Here is a 20,407-nt window from a genome sequence, read left to right on the forward strand (position 1 = left end):
TATCACTTTATTTTTATTACTTTGCATTCCTTTTTTTTCTGTGAAAAACCCCCCCATAAAAATGAAGAATAATCAAGGGCTATTTTGACCACAAGACCAGATCCAGGATAGTTGAAAAGATCTTCCCTTAATTTGAAGCCCCCTGCACTCTTAGAAAATACCGAAAGCCAGTGGCGTCCCTAGGGGGGTGCGGGCTGCACCAAGTGACACCATAACAGGGGGCGCAGGAGCAGGATTCGTGTCACCCCTCCAGAGAGGAAGGAGCAGGATGCCAGCAGAGCTTCTGGGCTCTGTGAAGGTCCTGGCCAGTTATTGGGGTGATCCCGGATTCCCGGCACAGTGACAGCCGCCCCCAATAACTGGCCAGGACCTTCACAGAGCCCAGAAGCTCTGCTGGCATCCTGCTCCTTCCTCTCTGGAGGGGTGACACGAATTACCGCTCCGGGTGACACCAACCCTAGGGACGCCTTAGCCGAAAACCTCTGTAATTTTACATTCCCCGTTGATTCCAAAGTGCTTTGGGAGATTTACAAAAACTGGTGCACACAGAATCTGGTGTAGATGTACTGTACATGGTGGCCAATCACCTTCTAACTTCAGCTTATTCAATTAAGGTTTGCCAATAAAACCTGGAAGCTGACTGGTTTATCTGCAGAGCTGCACCAGATTTTGCAGCTTTAGTAAATACCCCCCAATATTTGCGGATCTATAATAAACTATTATATAGAAGAACGTTTCATATTTTGTAGAACTCACATTGCAAGTCATGCAAATGTGCCTGTTGCACAGTTCAGTTGGCTGACCTGTAGGACATATTATGGCCAGTACCAGGCCTATCAATAAATTGCACAAAAAGCTCCCAAAAAGTATTTTTCTCTGACATTTGATGTTTCCATAACCTAAACAACTACGTAAAAAAAACATTTGGTGTTTTATTTCTTGTTAATAGGAGAAGGAAGCTATCTGCCTTGCCAAGCCATGGTAAACCTCACCATAAACTTGGTACACCATATGAGCAATCACCATTAACAAGCAAAGGAGATCCCGGTGACTACCCAGGGCTGGACTCCAACACTTCCACCCTGAGGCATGGAGAAATCCTGATAGAGTGGAAGGACGGCACCATCACTCCTCTGTATGACCAGCAGTGAAAAGAAGCCACAGTTTGCTGCCAAACCTACATAGTACTGACCATTGATCATACCTCCCACACTCAAAACGTCATGTATCATCTGTGTCTCCTGTATTGCTGAGCTCTTTTGATCATCCCAAAAGCAATGGTCTCATAAGTTTGAACGTATAATCACCATCCACCTGCCACATCCTGAAAAAACATAAAATGCATTGAAAAAATTCAAGTCCAACCTTAGAACCACTGGACTTTATTGGCCCAACAAGGAAGACAACACATACACTATATTGCCAAAAGTATTGTCCCCGCCCTCCAAATCATGTGATTCAGGTGTTCCAATCCCCTCCATGGCCACAGGTGTATACAATCAGCCCCTAGGCATGCAGACGGCTTCTACAAACATTGGTGAAAGAATGGGTCGCTCTCAGGAGCTCAGTGACTCCAAGCGTGGTCCCGTGATAGGTGGCCACCTGTGCAATAAGTCCATCCGTGACATTTCCTGGCTACTAAATATTCCACGCTCAACTGTTAGTGGGATTATAACAAAGTGGAAGCAACTGGGAACAACAGCCACTCAGCCACCAAGTGGTAGGCCACGTCACACGACAGAGCGAGGTCAGCGCATGCTGAAGCGCACAGTGCACAGAAGTCCCCAACTGTCTGCAGAGTCAATAGCTAAAGACCTCCAAACTTGGTGTGGCCTTCAGATTAGCACAACAACAGTGCGTAGAGAGCTTCATGGAATGGGTTTCCATGGCCGAGCAGCTGCATCCAAGCCTTACATCACCAAGTGCAATGAAAAGCGTCAGATGCCGTGGTGTAAAGCACGCCGCCACTGGACTCTAGAGTAGTAGAGACATGTTTTCTGGAGTGAAGAATCACGCTTCCCTGTTTGGCAATTCGATGGATGTGTCTAAGTTTGGTGGTTGCCAGGAGAACGGTACTTGCCTGACTGCATTGTGCCAAGTGTTCAGTTCGGTGGAGGGGGAATGATGGTGTGGGGTTGTTTTTCAGGGGTTGGGCTTGGCCCCCTAGTTCCAGTGAAGGGAACTCTTAAGGCATCAGCATAGCAAGACATTTTAGACAATTTCCTGCTCTCAACTTTGTGGGAAGAGTTTGGGGATGGCCCCTTCCTGTTCCAACATGACTGCGCACCAGTGCACAAAGCAAGGTCCATAAAGACATGGAAGAGCCAGTTTGGGGTGGAGAAACTTGACTGGCCTGCACAGAGTCCTGACCTCAACCCCATAGAACACCTTTGGGATGAATTAGAGCGGAGACTGCGAGCCAGGCCTCCTCCCCCGACATCAGTGCCTGACCTGACAAATGTGCTTCTGGAAGAATGGTCCAACCTTCCCATAGACACCCTCCTAAACCTTGTGGACGGCCTTCCCAGAAGAGTTGAAGCTGTTATAGCTGCAAAGGGCGGGGCCAACTCAATATTGAACCCTACAGACTAAGACTGGGAGGCCATAAAAGGTCATGTGCGTGGAAAGGGCGGGGCCAACTCAATATTGAACCCTACGGACTAAGACTGGGGGGGCCATTAAAGGTCATGTGCGTGGAAAGGCAGGCGGCCCAATACTTTTGGCAATATAGTGTATGTATTAAACATTAAAAATAGGTAAAACTTACCCATTTAAAAGAGAAAAATATTGCCCTTAGATAGTCCAATGGCTAGGCAGGGCTATGAATAGATGCCAGAATATTATACCAGAAGTACTCCATGTGAAAGTTAACAGCTGCCATATACAATACAACAATGAGTATAATTGATTGTAGACTTCCGGTTGTCAAGATCGAAAGGTCAACGCGTTTTGTCTCAACTTATGGCTTCCTCAGGACCTGAGTATGACATAAGGGTTTGGATACATTAAAAAGAGTTTGTCCTTCCCAGGTTTATATCACCACCTTTTAGCTGAGATATCACCAAACCCTCAAAGACGTAGGACTTTCATAGGAAGTGTCCAATAGCCGTTCAACCCTCCATTATTAGATTGCCCATTATTACTCCAGAAGACAATCTAGTAGGTGGTAAACCCACCAGGAGCTTCATTAAATGGGCATTGTCTAATCCATCCCTGTCTAGACTCTACTGTGTATTACAACTAAACACCACATAATAGACTTGTGTACTGTCAACCCTAACGTTCCCATGATGTCATCAACTTATTTGAATCCTTTTTTACCAGAAAACACTGAAATCTATGAATCTATAAGTGCCTCTTGTGTCTCGGGACTGAAATATTCCAGTTTACCTTCACCAGATTTTGCAGTGTGAGGGTCTATCCCAGATCCTATATCTTACAGATTCTCCAGTAGACATCTAAACCACAAAACAGTATTCCTGCCGAAACATTCAAGATGGAACTACAGATATAACTGTCCCAGTGCCTTCAAAATGTTGTACCAGACCAATTCTCAGTCCTGGTCCCAGTTTCTTCCTCCTACACCTTTCCACGAGACGAGGACTTTTTGGTTTAGTCCTTTACAAATGTTATACCAGCTATCCCAACCCATAAAGCACACTGAGGCCTTTTTCATGTGAGTGTGCTCCTTTGTGTGGCCATGGAGTTTTTATCTGCATCAGTGTTTAAAACCACGGTATTTTTTACATTTAGAAGAGATCTAAATTCACTTACTAAAAAATTATAAAAGATTTAACATATTAATATTTAAAAGTTGCATTCAATATTTTTAAATCTTCAGCTTTCTTCAAAAGAATAACTGGAGAACCTGGATGGACTTTTGTCGTTTTTCAGCCAGACTAACTATGTAACCTGATTGAAGGGTGTTGTTTAGGCACTTCCTGCTATGAGGTGACAACTATCTCCCAATTGTGAAGTTGAGTTGTCATCGTGTCGCCTAACGCTCCTTGTGGTAAATACGGGTTGCCGTGCCAACACACAAGCATAATGAACTGTCATCACCAGGGGAGGACTGACCATTCCGGCGCTCGGGCATTGCCCGAGGGCCCGGGATCAGTAGGGGGCCCCATGAGATGCCCCTGGTACCTTTTTTGGGTGTGGTTTGAGTGTGGGTGAGGACACAGGGGCCCCATGATCCCCTATTGCCCGGGGGCCCCATGAGTTGCCAGTCAACCCTTGGTCATCACTATGAGGTAGCCTTCAAAAAAAAAGGCAATAACAGTATTTTATGAAAAAAAGGCCAATGTTGGCAATTGTTCATGATATGAAGATAGAGTTTAGATCTACATTACCACTTCCTGCCTGTAGGACGTCCTATGATGATGGGATAATGAGCGGCATGAGGGGTACTCCATTCACACCGCTCTCCGGTGCCTTCTGGGGCTCTCCCGTTCGACTGGGGAGCCTGAGACTGAAGCCAGCACTATTGCCGGCTAACCATAGAGCTGAACGGGGACCGACACGTCCAAGAACATCTCTATGGTATTAGAAACCGGAACCAACTACTTTGTCACTTCCTGTTTCTCCAGATGTCAACAAAGCCATTTTTGGTTTGGAAAAGCATCTGATCACACCAATTTTGGTGTGATCAGATGCTTTTAAGGGAATGAGGAGAGCTCTGGGGTCTAATAGACCCTAGATCTCTCAGTAAAGAGGACCTGTCACCGCTTATTATTATAACAAAGGATGTTTACATTCCTTCAGGGATTCTTTTCTCAGAGAATAGGTGCAGGAACTCCCCTTTACAAAGTCCCCCCTTGTCTCCACCCCCTACTCCCCTCTGAGCATCGTCCCTTGGTTCCACCCCCCCTACCCTCCACCCAGTCCCACCCATTTTAGAGAATACATAACAAAGTATCATTTTGTGGTGCTAAATAATTTGTATGGAATTTGTGAATGATAACAAGAAAAACAGTAAATTACATCCCCTGCAGCCAGCAACAATAGACCCCTCTAGCAACAGTAGATCCCCCCCCCCCACAAAAATATTTCCCCCAGCAACAATGGACCCCACTTCATAAACTAAAGGTCCCCCCAACAATAGACTCCACCCCACCAACAATAGATTTCCTGCACAACAATAGACTCCCCCAGCAACAATGGACCCCACCCCAGAAACAAAAGGTCCCCGCAACAATAGATCCCACCCCATCAACATTAGATCTCCCGTACAACAATAGTCTCCCCCAGCAACAATGGACCCCACCCCAGTAACAAAAGGTCAACCCAACAATAGACCCCCACCAACAATACATCTCCCGTACAACAATAGACTCCCCCCGGCAACAATGGACCCCACCCCAGCAACAAAAGGTCCCCCCCAACAATAGACCCCACCCCACCAACAATAGGCCTCTCGCACAACAATATACTCCCCCAGAATCAATGGACCCCACCCCAACAACAATAAGTTCCTCCCAAACAAAAGACCCCACCCCACCAACAATAGGTCTCCCGCACAACATTAGTCACCCCCAGCAACAATAGATCCCCCAACAAGAGATCCCACCCCATCAAATATAGATCTCCCTCACAACAATGGACCCAACCCCAGCAACAAAAGTTCCCCCCAACAATAGACCCCACACCAACAACAATAGATCACCCACAACAAAACTTCACCCCCAGCAACAAAAGATCTACCCCAGCATCATTAGACCCTCTCCAGCAACAACAATAGATCTCCCAGCAGACAGCAACCTCTCCCTCAACAGTAGATCCCTACCAGCAACAATAGACCCTCACACAAAAACAGATTACCAACAGTGACAACAGATCCCCCAGCAGCCAGCATCAATAGATCCTCCAGCACACCCCTTGTCATGACATACATTCAGCGCTGCAACTGCGTTCCCCTGCATTCCTTGTAATAAAAGCGATCAACATTTAAAGAGACAGTGTCAGTGTCTAGTATGTTTTTGAATGGTTCTAGGTTGGAGATGGTTGTACTATGCCAAGGTGGGCGAGTTCTCTGAAGAATCCATACAAAGCCAGAGGGTGACTCCAATGCAGGGTCCGGGGAGTCCATCAGATTCCACCTATAACTGAAGTATTGTTCTTGTAGATGCAGGAAAGCATGCTTGTTATACTCACTGTGGGACCTAAGGGGTTAATCCTCTGCATTGTGTAAAAAGCTGTTTGATCCTGTCTTCTCTGCCCCTCCTCTTGTTCAAATGACCACCTGATACAGACTGAACCCATGGTAACATGCACATGCTTAGTTTGGTGTGTATTGCTAGAGAGTTTTTTTGTTTGTTTTTCTTGGGAAGGTGCATGTGATCATCACAGGGCCAATCAGCACTGTCCAGACAGAGGTGAGGGATTCTGCATCCTCCTAGAGCAGAAAGAAAACTCCTCCTACAAGCTTTAACCAGTGCTCTGCTGAAGTCACAAGACTGCTATATACTGCTGATGAGGAAAGGTATTTAGCAGTTTATATTTACTAAATAATTGCATTTCTATGTTGTGTGTACTGTGGGAGACCAGATATAGTGAATGCAGGGTGCAGGGAGAGCGGACATAGTGAATGCGGGGTCCGGGGAGACCAGATATAGGGAATGCAGGGTCCAGGGAGAGCGGACATAGTGAATGCGGGGTCCGGGGAGACCAGATATAGGGAATGCAGGGTCCGGGGAGACCAGATATAGGGAATGCAGGGTCCGGGGAGACCAGATATAGGGAATGCAGGGTCCGGGGAGAGCGGATATAGGGAATGCAGGGTCCGGGGAGAGCGGATATAGTGAATGCAGGGACTGGGGAGACTGGATATAGTGAATGCGGGGTCCGGGGAGAGCGGATATAGTGAATGCGGGGTCCGGGGAGAGCGGATATAGTGAATGCGGGGTCCGGGGAGAGCGGATATAGTGAATGCGGGGTCCGGGGAGAGAGGATATAGTGAATGCGGGGTCTGGGCAGAGCAGACATAGTGAATGCGGGGTCCGGGGAGAGCGGATATAGTGAATGCGGGGTCCGGGCAGAGCGGATATAGTGAATGCGGGGTCCGGGCAGAGCGGATATAGTGAATGCGGGGTCCGGGGAGAGCGGATATAGTGAATGCGGGGTCCGGGGAGAGCGGATATAGTGAATGCGGGGTCCGGGGAGAGAGGATATAGTGAATGCGGGGTCTGGGCAGAGCAGACATAGTGAATGCGGGGTCCGGGGAGAGCGGATATAGTGAATGCGGGGTCCGGGCAGAGCGGATATAGTGAATGCGGGGTCCGGGCAGAGCGGATATAGTGAATGCGGGGTCCGGGGAGAGCGGATATAGTGAATGCGGGGTCCGGGGAGAGCGGATATAGTGAATGCGGGGTCCGGGGAGAGCGGATATAGTGAATGCGGGGTCCGGGGGGAGCGGATATAGTGAGTGCGGGGTCCGGGGGGAGCGGATATAGTGAGTGCGGGGTCCGGGGAAAGCGGATATAGTGAGTGCGGGGTCCGGGGAGAGCGGATATAGTGAGTGCGGGGTCCGGGGAGAGCGGACATAGTGAATGCGGGGTCCGGGGAGAGCGGATATAGTGAATGCGGGGTCCGGGGAGAGCGGATATAGTGAATGCGGGGTCCGGGGAGAGCGGATATAGTGAATGCGGGGTCCGGGGAGAGCGGATATAGTGAATGCGGGGTCAGGGGAGAGCGGATATAGTGAATGCAGGGTCCGGGGAGAGCGGATATAGAGAATGCGGGGTCCGGGGAGAGCGGATATAGTGAATGCGGGGTCCGGGGGCAGCGGATATAGTGAATGCGGGGTCCGGGGGCAGCGGATATAGTGAATGCAAGTTATGAAGAACAATATTTTTTTTTACAAACTTTTATAACAGAAACATGTTTTTTTCCCTCAAACTTTCTTTCTTTTTTTTTGTTAATTTATCAAAAAAATAAAAACCCCGGCGGTGATTAAATACCACCAAAAGAACGCTCTAGTTGTGTGAAGAAAATGATGACATTTTAGTTTGGGTACAGTGTTGTATGACCGCGCAATTGTCATTCAAAGTGCGACGGTGCAGAAAGCTGAAAATCGGCCTGGGCAGGAAGGGGGTGAAAGTGTCGGGTAGGCGAGGGGTGAAATATCAAAGAGAAGGTCATGTGATCACTTCCCCCAGCAGACACGGTTTCATGAACAGTTGGGAATCGCCAGCAGACATTGTCAACTGATCCAATCAACACGCGCCATTCTGATCACAGGATAGAGATACATAGTCACGTAAAATGAAGATTTCTTTTGGTTTTAGGGCCAGGTCACACGACGTGCGTTTCAGTTGCTTTTTTTTCTGCATCCAAAATGCACAGAAAGTAGGCGATATGGTTGTCAGTATCATAGTTCACATCAGTGCTGCAGTTCCAGTGCGTTCTGGGTGCAGAAAAAAAGTAGAACAGGCTGCATTTTTTTCTGCACAGAATTGCACTGGAACGCGGTAAAACACATCAATAATGCACTGGAATGCACCAAAATGCATCCAAAACGCACAGAACGTAGGTGATATGGTGGTTAATCTCATAGTTCACATCAGTGCTTGCAGTTCCAGAAAAAAAAGTAGAACAGGCTGCATTTTTTTCTGCACAGAATTGCACTGGACTGCTGTAAAACGCATCAAAAACACATCAGAATGCATCAAAATGCATCCAAAACACACAGAAAGTAGGCGATATAGTTGTCAATGTCATAGTTCACATCAGTGCTTGCCGTTTCAGTGTGTTGCGGATGCAAAAAAAAGTAGAACAGGCGGCATTTTTTTCTGCTTAGAACTGTACTGGAACGTGGTAAAACGCATCAAAAATGCACTGCAATGCATCAAAATGCATAAAAAATGTACTGGAATGCATCAAAATGCATAAAAACGCACTGGAACGCACTGCAATGCATCAAAAATTCACTGCAATGCAGCACAAACACACACAGGAATGCATCAAAATGCATCAAAAATGCACTGGAATGCATCAAAATTCACTAGAACGCACTGGAATGCATCAAAATGCATAAAAAATGCACTGGAACGCACTGCAATGCATCAAAAACGCACTGGAATGCATCAAAATGCATAAAAAACACACTGCAATGCATCAAGAACGCACTGGAATTCATCAAAAACACTGCAATGCATAAAAAACGCACTGCAATGCATCAAAATGCATCAAAAACGCACAGAAAGTAGGTGATATGGTGGTCAATGTCATAGTTCACATCAGTGCTGTAGTTTCAGGGTGTTCCGGATGCAAAAAAAAAAAAAAGTAGAACAGGCTGCAATTTTTTCTGCAGAAAACTGCACTAGAACGTGGCAAAACGCATCAAAAATGCAGTGGAACGCATAAAAAACGCACTGGAATGCACATGTCCGTATTTAAATTGAAGAGAAAGGGGGGAAAAAATAAACTGGATGCATAAAAAACGCACTGGAATGCGGCAAAAAATGCATAGAAAATGCACCAGAACGCGTCAAAAAATGCGAAAGCGGAAACACATTCTGAAAGCATCTGGACTGCATTTCTATAGTGTGAATCGGCCATAAAGGAATTAAAAAAAAGGAAAGACATGATTGGTTGGAGGTTGTATGCAGATGATAATTCCGGATCAAGTGACAGTTGTCGCCGGGCAGGAGATCAGATGTCGGCAGACACAGGAGGATATGTCAGCCTGCTGGTGGGATGCGCTGCTCCATATGGCAGCATGATGGGACTCATCCCCCCCGGTGACAGATGGTGTTCCACCACAACGCATGGCTCTATAGCCACGGAGACACCGGACACCCAGCACATCCACACCGGGGAATAAATACCAATCCGTACAGATCTCTGCGCCCGCGCAAACAGCACCACATCAGGTCTGTTACATGAAGTCACAAGACGCAGTGAAATCGGAGGTACGAATCGCACCGATCTGCGGCTTCAAAATCGTGCTGCTTCACGTGAATCAGTGTGACTTCAAAGTTGCATTCAGTGTGATCCAGGACTAACGCAGGCCATACACGGGTCAACTTCCAAACAAATTTTCTTTAGAAACTCGAAAATTTCGTGCGTTTTGGATCCGACGGTGCCACCATTGATAAACATTTTGCGTTTTTATTACAAAATAGATGAAAAATATTTTTTAAAAATACATTTCAAATATACTGTATGTCTTTAAAAATACAAATCTACATTTTTGAAATGCATTTACAAATATATGTAAAAATATATCTTTAAATTACTTTTTTATATGTAAAAAAAAAAAATCTGAAGAATACATTTACAAAAAATATATTCTTCAGATTTTTTTTTATAAAATTCTTCAGATTTTTTTAACATTCATTTTAAGATATATTTTTACATATATTTGTAAATGCATTCCAAAAATGTAGATTTGTATTTTTAAAGACATACAGTATATTTGGAATGTATTTTTAAAAATATTCTTCATCTATTTTGTAATAAAAACGCATTTCGACATGCAGGTGTATAAATATATATATATATATATATATATTTGAAATGCTACAATTTTGGGTGTATGCAATATATTTATATATATATATATATATATATATATACACTGCATGTTGAAATGCATTTTTATTACAAAATAGATGAAAAATATTTTTAAAAATACATTTTCAAATATACTGTATAGCCTTAAAAATACAAATATACATTTTTGGAATGCATTTATAAATATATGTAAAAATATATCTTAAAATGACTTTTTTATTTCTTAAAAAAAATCTGAAGAATACATTTAAAAAATATATATTATTCAAATTTTTTTTTTATAAAATTCTTCAGATGATTTTTTTTAACATATAAACAAGTCATTTTAAGATATATTTTAGGTTTGTAAATGCATTGCAAAAATGTTGATTTGTATTTTTAAAGACATACAGTATATTTGAAAATGTATTTGTAAAAATATATTTTGTAATAAAAAAGCATTTCAACATGCAGTATATATATATATATACATATATTGAATACGGCCAAAAAATGTAGCATTTCAAATATATGGTAATATATTTAAAAAGAATATTTTAAAAATATATTTCAAATATATTTTTCTTCCATATTGGTTGTTTCTTTTACGATTATATTTCTACCACGATTCTCCCATCATTGATTCAAAATTCGTTCTTTTTTCAAAAAATTTCCAACATGCCCGATCACTCAAATTCCATGGTCACTCGAAAACCGGCCGTTGCTGTGGACCCACTAATGGTGCGAAATCCAAACAAAAATTATTTTGGAAATCGACCCGTTTATGGCCGGCTTAAGTGTGTGATATCATATAAAAGTCCTCTGAAGTGATATAAATATTTCACCACTTCAGCTCTTGAAGGTTTTACCCCTTTCATCACCAGGCAATTTTTTGCTATTCGGCACTGCGCTACTCTAACCGGTAATTGCTCGGTCGTGCAACACTGTACCCAAACAAAATTTATATCAGGTTTTTTTTTCAGCTTTCTTTTGGTGGAATTTGATCACGACTGGGTTTTTTATTTTTCGTGATATAAATGAAAAAATGATGGAAAATATAAAAAAAAATGAAACAATATTTTTTACTTTCTGCTATAAAACATGTCCAATAAAACAATAACATTTCTTCATAAATTTTGGCCAAACTGTATTCTGCTCCATGTCTTTGCTAAAAAAAATGCAAACGAATGTATATTGAGTGGTTTGCATGACAGTTATAATGTCTACAAACTATCCCACATGGAGGAAAAATATATTTGAAATATATTTTAAAAATATTCTTCCCAAATATATTGAGAAATATTTGAAATACTATCATTTTGGCCGTATTCAATATATTTAGAAAAAATATATATATATATATACTGTATGTTGAAATGCATTTTTATTACAAAATATATGAAAAATATTTTTAAAAATACGTTTCAAATATACTGTATGTCTTTAAAAATACAAATCTACATTTTTGGAATGCATTTACAAATATATGTAAAAATATATGTGAAAATTACTTTTTTGTATGTGGGTGTATATAGGATTGTGATAGTGAGGCGGGCAATCTGACACTAACTGATATCACCAGTGACACTAATACAGTGATCAGTGAGAATACTATATACTACCACTGTACTAATGACACTGGCGGGCAAGGGGTTAACATCTTGGGTATTCAAGGGGTTAAAAGTATGCCTGTTATGTGTGTATTATGTGCTGCTTTCTCCTAAATATCTCTGTTTCTTCTCCCTGCTTCACCTGTGCCCTGTACCTGGAAGAGGCCAGCGATGTGCAGGTACGTTGCTGTGCCTGTACGGGTCGCCTGTCTACAGTCCATTGGAGACGGGTGGTTCGCAAGCAGTTAACATTTACTTGTTGTCACCTATTTCTCCAACCCCCGGTGAATCACCATCAGGGACACTCCTTCACGACCACCACCGTCACCACCACCATCACCACTGTCACCACCATCACCACCACCATCACCGCCGCCACCACCATCACCGCCACCACCATCACCGCCACCACCATCACCACCACCATCACCGCCACCATCACCGCCACCATCACCGCCACCATCACCGCCATCGCCACCACCATCACCACCACCACCATCACCATCACTGCCAACATCAGCACCACCGCCAGGAATGGAGAGACCTCTTATCACGGAGGCCACAAGCACTCTTTCATAGTCTCCGTTGGTAGCCAGCAAAGAATCAGTCCAGCAGCCCCAGGTTATTCCTCTTCACTCCATTCATTCCAGGAATGCTCATGTTATGTGTATCTCATCAAAGGAAAAGTCACCCCCCCTTAAATTTGATCCAAATCTATTCAACACAATATACTCAAAAAGCAGCAGAAGAAATACAGCCCCTCAAACTCTGCCATATGACACATATGCGCAGTGACGTCACATCTCATGCTTCATCCTATGCATGTTTTGTCATCAAAGGAAAACTTGCACGTAACGTCACCCCCCCTAAAATTGATCCAAATCTATTCAACACAGTATACTCACAAAGCAGCAGAAGAAATACAGCACCTCAAACTCTGCCATATGGCGCACATGTACAGTGACCTCACATCTCATGCTCCATCCTATGCATGTTTCGTCATCAAACGAAAAGATGCACGTAGCGTCACTCCCCCTAAATTTGATCCAAATCTATTCAACACAATATACTCACAAAGCAGCAGAAGAAATACAGCCCCTCAAACTCTGCCATACAGTGCACATGCACAGTGACCTCACATCTCATGATCCACCCTGTGCATGTTTCGTCATCAAAGGAAAAGTTGCATGTAGCGTCACTCCCCCCTAAAATTGATCCAAATCTATTCAACACAATATACTCACAAAGCAGCAGAAGAAATACAGTCCCTCAAACTCTGCCATACGGCGCACATGTACAGTGATGTCACATCTCATGCTCCACCCTATGCATGTTTTGTCATCAAAAGAAAAGTCGCACGTAGCGTCACACCCCAACCTTAATTTAATCCAAATCTATTCAATATAATATACTCACAAAGCAGCAGAAGAAATACAGCCCCTCAAACTCTGCCATACAGTGCACATGCGCAGTGACCTCACATCTCATGCTCCACCCTGTGCATGTTTCGTCATCAAAGGAAAAGTTGCATGTAGCGTCACTCCCCCCCTAAAATTGATCCAAATCTATTCAACACAATATACTCACAAAGCAATAGAAGAAATACAGCCCCTCAAACTCTGCCATATGGTGCACATGTACAGTGACTTCACATCTCATGCTCCACCCTATGCATGTTTCGTCACCAAACGGAAAGATGCACGTAGCGTCACTCCCCCTAAATTTGATCCAAATCTATTCAACACAATATACTCACAAAGCAGCAGAAGAAATACAGCCCCTCAAACTCTGCCATACAGTGCACATGTGCAGTGCCTTCACATCTCATGCTCCACCCTATGCATGTTTCATCCCCAAGACGAACACCAAGAAAGAACTGCAATGAAATGTTAAAAAAGGTAATAAACAGAGTCTGTAGGATGACCAAAAAAGTAAAAGTATTGCTGTTATTTCTGCATCTGGGGGTCCAACTGGTCACAAATGGTGGAAGATGTCTTTACAGCAAATGTCATGCAGCTTTATACAGTAGGAAACCTTTCCAAGTGTTGCTTTTGGCACATATATAATATCAGGACAATCATGAAACTAAAAATAATGAACTATAAATAGACCCTACTATCACTATAAGTGACCATAAATCATCAAAATGTATTTTGGGGTTGGCAACTCTTAATCCCTTCATGATGAAATCCAATAAGAATACAAGAAGGAAAAATTGTGCCACATCCCTAATTATAACATTACAGCGCCGAGCGAACTATTGGCGCTTTACAAATACTGTATAATAAAAATAATAATAATAACACATGATCAAAAAAAGCAAAAACTATAGAATGGGACTTTTGAGGCGCAACATTATGCAAGAAAATTCAATTTTAATTTATCCATATATAAAAAAATGTAGATAATATTACAACATTAATTCTCTAAAATTGTTGCAACAGTTTAGCGTGATAAAATACATATTTCACCCATATCAGAAGCTGGCCCGACACATTTCTTGGACAAAGTCCACTTCTTCAGGAGACAATTTATAAATCATCATTCTAGAAAATAGCTGTCACGTACCTGATGGGAGACTGAAATGAGGAGGTCGGTCTCACTTGTGTCACTAGCACTGACCCCACTGGAGTTGGAACAGAGGGAGTCTAGGACCCAGGGGAACAAGAGCGCCAGTAATTGTTGTTTGCAGCTCTTGCAGATGATGACTCTGGAAGACCAATGATCTTCTGATTCAGGCACAGTAGTAACAAGCAGAGCAGGTCTTGTAGATTGCCAGGTGTGCACCAGAGCAAGGCAGGAAGCGAGGGTGAGAGACAGGAGCAATCTCATAGGAATAGCCAGGGTCATCAACAGTCGGGCAGCATGGTACAGAATCAGAATGAAAGCCAAGGTCAGGAGCAGAGCCGAAGTCAGGAACCGATATCAATCAGGAGAGGAATCAGAGTCAGGTGAGGAACAAGCCGGGTCAGCAACAAAGGAATCACACAGGAAGGAGCAGGAGACGGGGGGGGGAGCTGAAGACCAGTCAGCACTCAACATTGACAGAGACACCCTTCAAATAGGCCATCTGGTGCCAATCTTAGCTGTGCATGTGCGCGATCATGCATTTCTGCGCTCATGCGCACAACCGGTAATTCTTCTTCGGGAATTCCTATGCGCATTGCCGATCGCGATTCGTCTTGCCGGAAATCCCTTACAATAGCACTAATAAAGATTATCCCCTCGCTCTGAGGATTTCCCCCCTTCCTGACCAGGCCATTTATTGTGTTACATCCCTGCGGTACTTTAACTGACAATTGCGCGGTCATGCAATGCTGCACCCAAATGAAATTTATGCCCTTTTTTTCCCCACAAATAGAGCTTTCTTTTGGTGGTATTAGATCGCCTGTGCGTGTTTTATTTTTTGCACCATAAAAAAAAGACTGAAAATTTTGAGAAAAAAAATATATTTTTGACTTTTTGCTATTAAACATGTCCAGTAAAAAAATGCAAAAAATCTAATTTCGTCATAAATTTCAGCCAAAATATATTCTGCTCCGTGTCTTTCCTAAAAAGAAATACCAAAACGTGTAAATGAATTGGTTTACGTGAAAGTTATAGCGTTTACAAATGGCGGTATATATATTTTTTGCGTTATATATATATATTAAAAAAAAAGACCGACGCTTTTGAGGAAAAAAAACAATATTTTTGACTGTTTGCTATTAAACATGTCCAGTAAAAAAATGTTAAAAAATCTAATTTTGTCATAAATTTAGGCCAAAATGTATTCTGCTCTTATGTCCTTTTGTTCCCACAAATACAGCTTTCTTTCGGTGGTATTTGATCACCTGTGCATTTTTTATTTTTATAAACAAAAAAAGACCGACAATTTTGAAAAAAAAACCCCAAAACAATATTTTTTACTTTTTGCTATAAAACATCCAATAAAAAAAAAATGTAAAAAAAATTATTAAATTTAGGCCAAAATGTATTCCGCTCCGTGTCTTTGCTAAAAAAAAAAATCCCGATACGTGTAAATTAATTGGTTTATGTGAAAGTTATAGCGTCTACAAATGGCGGTATAGATACTGACATTTTTTTTTCTTTACTAGTAATGGCGGCGATATATATATATATATATATACTGGGATTTAAAAAAAATTTTTATACTAGTAATGGCGCTGATCAGAGACTTATAGCGAGACTACGGCGGGTATTCTGACACTGGGAGGGAACTGACTTGGTGTCACTGGCATCCTCAATGACACCAATACAGTGATCAGTGCTAATAAAAAGCACTGCCACTGTACTAATGGCAGTGGGCAGGAAGGGGTTAGCAAGAGGGGCGATCAAAGGGTTAACTGTGTGCTGTTTCACAGTATGCTGTGTGTGTGCTTTCAACTGTAAGCACACTGCTTTGTATGGCTGTGCTATGCAGAGCCATACAAAGCAGTGTGCAGGACCTGACAGGAGAGATCTGTATTGTTTATATACAGTTCTCTCCCTCCGTCGGTAATGCTCAGCGATCACCAGGTGCCGGCGAGGAATCACCAGCTGGGACCCGGTGATTGACAGCCGAGGCCGCAAATAGCTGCGCGGGTAAAGCGCACGCCCCCTACCTGGAAATGCAAAATCACATATATATATATATATATATATATATCTGCTAGAGGGCAGACGGGAAAGCGGTTAATACAATTGATCTGGGGGCTGGATGGAGCGGTGTCCCATACACCTTCTACACTCACAGATAAAGACCCATTTCTGAGAGGCGGCAGGCATGACACTCAGCAGGACGGGGTTTAGACAGAAATATTAATTCTGTAAGGGGGCAGAATAATGATGTTGTTGAGTGTAGAGAAAACCATGATACTGCATTAAAGGATAAGTTCACCTGTTATAAAAAAAATAATGAATGCACATTTTTTGCAGGTAAAAAAATGTACAAGATGTATGGGGTGTACAGGGATGTACGGGGTGTACGGGGATGTATGGGGATGTACGAGGTGTATGGGGATGTACAGGATGTACGGGGATGTACGGGGTGTACAGGGATGTACGAGGTGTACGGGGTGTATGGGGATGTATGGGGTGTATGGGGATGTACGAGGTGACCGGGGTGTATGGGAAGTATGGGGAGTACGGGATGTACGAGGTGTACGGGATGTACGAGATGTACAGGGTGTATGGGGATGTACGAGGTGGACGGGATCTACGAGGTGGACGGGATCTATGGGATGCAGGGGATCTACAGGATGTATGGGACATACAGGATCTATGGGATGTGCGTGGTGTACGGGATATATGGGGATCTACGGGATGTATGGGGTGTACGGGATATAAGGGAATCTACGGGATGTACGGGGTGTACGGGATATAAGGGGATGTACGGGATGTACGGGGATCTACGGGATGTATGGGGTGTACGGGATATAAGGGGATCTACGGGATGTACGGGATATAAGGGGATGTACGGGATATAAGGGGATCTACGGGATATAAGGGGATCTACGGGATGTACGAACAAGCAGATATACTGACAGGAAAAATGAATGAACTACTGCGGTGCTCCACAGCTCTGTGGTAGTTCATTGAGGACTACAAGCTGACTGGGACTTGTAGTCACTCATTCACTGATGACTGTGAATGAGTGACGCGGCAGTGTGGGCGGAGCACCACACAGCCTCGTTTTTTTAATTTGACAGCTAGCAAGGGGCGAGCAGATCCCCCGCTAGTTGTCAAAGCGGGGATCGGGGGCAGCGGGGGCTGGTCAGAATGTAATATGTCACATGTGACCACAGGTCAGGTGTAATGCTTTGGCCAATCACAGTGCATTATGACGTCACAACCAGCCCTTGTGACGTCATCACAGTATTTAAGAGTTGTCATTGCGGCGCAGCTGTCAGGAGGGAGCCAGTTTCGGCGGTGGCGGTGAGCATCGTGATCGACGTTGGATCGACTTCGGGGGGACATTTTTTTTATTTTTGTTTTCTATAAAGGACTTGTCAGAGACTGTCTGCTGTCATTTTTTTTACTTTTTTTTTTTTTTGGTGAATGCATAGCAGTACCATGTACCTCATACGCATTCACACGGCTGTGGGGAAGAGGTCCTTGTCCCCATCAACATGGGGACAAGGCGCTTTGGGGGAGGGGGAGCCCCCCTGCCCCACAGCACCCCCCATTTTGAGGGCATGTGGCCTGGTATGGTTCAGAATGGGGGGGAGCTTACTCATCCCCCCTCCCCCCTTTCCTGACCTGCATACTCGGGTAAGGGTCTGGTATGGATTTTGGTGGGGAACCCCACAACATTTACTAAAAAAAAAAAATTGGTGGGGGTTCCCCTCAAAATCCATACCAGACCCGAAGGGCTTGGTACGAATGAAGGGGCAATGCCGACAATTCTCTTTACAGTCAGCTGTCAGTGGGGGACACTTTGCATTTTTTTCTGACATGTTCGTGTTATATCTTTCACTTGGTTATCATGAGTAAAGACGGCTGGATAAAACAAAAACTGTGTCTGTCTTCATTTCAGGCCGCAAAGCAAGAAAATGTGGTTATTTTAAAGGGGGGGGGGGGGGTGATTCTTTTCTTTGCCCACTGTATTTTCCTTTAGCTGAATTTCCCTGCAGTACCTTTGTCTGCCACTAGATGTCCTCATTCTGATGGCCAGCATCATTCAACTCACTTTCTCTGAGTCCAGGTCCGCCCGCCCACAGCCCGTGCCTGGACAGTAAAAGGAGAAGCAGCAACGTGGTGAGCTCATCTCTGCTCTCTCCTTCTATCAGCACGCTTCTTTTCAGCACATCAACGGATTGGCTACTTGTGCTGCTTCTTCCTCTCACACTCCAGCCCTGCAAGAGGCTAATACCAGGTCATATTCAGGTGCTTCCTCTGCTTGCATTTAACCCCTCGCCCTCCTGAGGATTTCCCCCCCTAACTGACCAGCCCATTTTTTGCATTACGGAGCTGCGACAATTGCGCGGTCATGCAACGCTGCACCCAAATGAAATTTACGTCCTTTTGTTCCCACAAATACAGCTTTCTTTCGGTGGTATCTGATCACCTGTGCGTTTTTTTATTTTTATAAACAAAAAAAGACAATTTTGAAAAAAACCCAACACAATATTTTTGACTTTTTGCTATAAAACATATCCAATAAAAAAAAATATTAATAATAACTTGAGGCCAAAATGTATTCCGCTAATTGGTTTACGTGAAGGGTATAGCGTTTACAAATGGCGGTATAGATACTGGGATTATTATTTTTTATATATATATATATATATATATATATATATACTAGTAATGGCGGCGATCAGCGACTTATAGCGGGACTGCGGCGGACATTCTGACACTGGGGGGGAACTGACTTGGTGTCACTGACACCCCCCAGTGACACCAATACATTGATCAGTGCTAAAAAAACCCACTGACACTGTACTAATGGCACTGGGCAGGAAGGGGTTAACATGTGAGGCGATCAAAGGGTTAACTGTGTGCTGTTTTACTAAGGAGACATGTGCAGAGAGATACACAGCAGCATGTCCTTGCTGGCAGGGGAGAGACCTGTATTGTTTACACACAGGTCTCTCCCCAACGAGTGTCGGCCAGGAATCGCCAGCAGGCACCCGGTGATTGACATCCCTAGCCGCCAATAGCAGCACGGCTAGGGTGGTGCGCACGCACGCCCCCTACCTGGAGATGCAAATCACGTATAGATATGTGATTTTGCGCAGCCCCGCCGCAGTACTTCTACTATAGGGCGGCGGGCGAGCGGTTAAACATCACCCGCTTGCCACCCAGGCCAATTCTGACATTTCTCTCCTACGTGTAAAAATCAGCATTTTATTGCTGGAAAATGACTTAAACCCCCCAAAAATGATCTATTTATTTAGACAGAGATCGGTGTGATCACATGCTTTCACGAGCCAGTAATGACTTGTTTACATCTGGGCGGAACCGGAAGTGAGGAAATCCTCTTCATTTCCTGTTTCTTAGATCATAGAGATGATCAGGGAATTTTCGGTCCTTGGTCATCTCTATGGTAAGACTGCCGGCTTCAGTCCTGGGCTCCCCGATGGGGCAGGAGAGCCCAGGAAGACACCAGGAGGGGGGGACTGATTTTGCATTCCCATACAGGAGACTCACAATGTGCATTAGACGCTGCAAATACAACCCCACCTCATTTCCTGGCTGGAGGACATCTGACATCATGAAGCCCTTCTCTCCTCTAACTGTCCTCCAATTCATTGGATTTCATCTTCTTTAACCTCTTGGCGCCAGCCGAACGCAAATGTGCTGCCTCCCGGCGTCTGGGC

General features: G+C 43.9%; 1 protein-coding gene across 2 annotated transcripts in view; it reads left to right on the forward strand.

The window, feature by feature from the left end:
- LOC149442395 (uncharacterized) overlaps nt 1–20,407 on the forward strand; it is a 78,068-nt gene that overhangs the window by 41,908 nt on the left and 15,753 nt on the right. Inside the window, exon 6 of one of the 2 annotated variants that reach the window (XR_016307198.1) lies at nt 950–1,489. Coding sequence is in view for 1 of the 2 variants with exons in the window: in XM_089656161.1 (XP_089512287.1) it covers nt 950–1,151 (202 nt within the window). In the remaining variant the exon portion in view is untranslated. Of the gene's footprint in view, nt 1–949; nt 3,211–20,407 lie in introns of those variants that run through there. The other variant, XM_089656161.1, reaches the window with a different exon arrangement.

Source organism: Staurois parvus, unplaced genomic scaffold (genome assembly GCF_062004578.1).
Source record: "Staurois parvus isolate SC_StPar_1 unplaced genomic scaffold, SC_StPar_1.0 ptg000892l, whole genome shotgun sequence".
NCBI classification, from domain to species: domain Eukaryota; kingdom Metazoa; phylum Chordata; class Amphibia; order Anura; family Ranidae; genus Staurois; species Staurois parvus.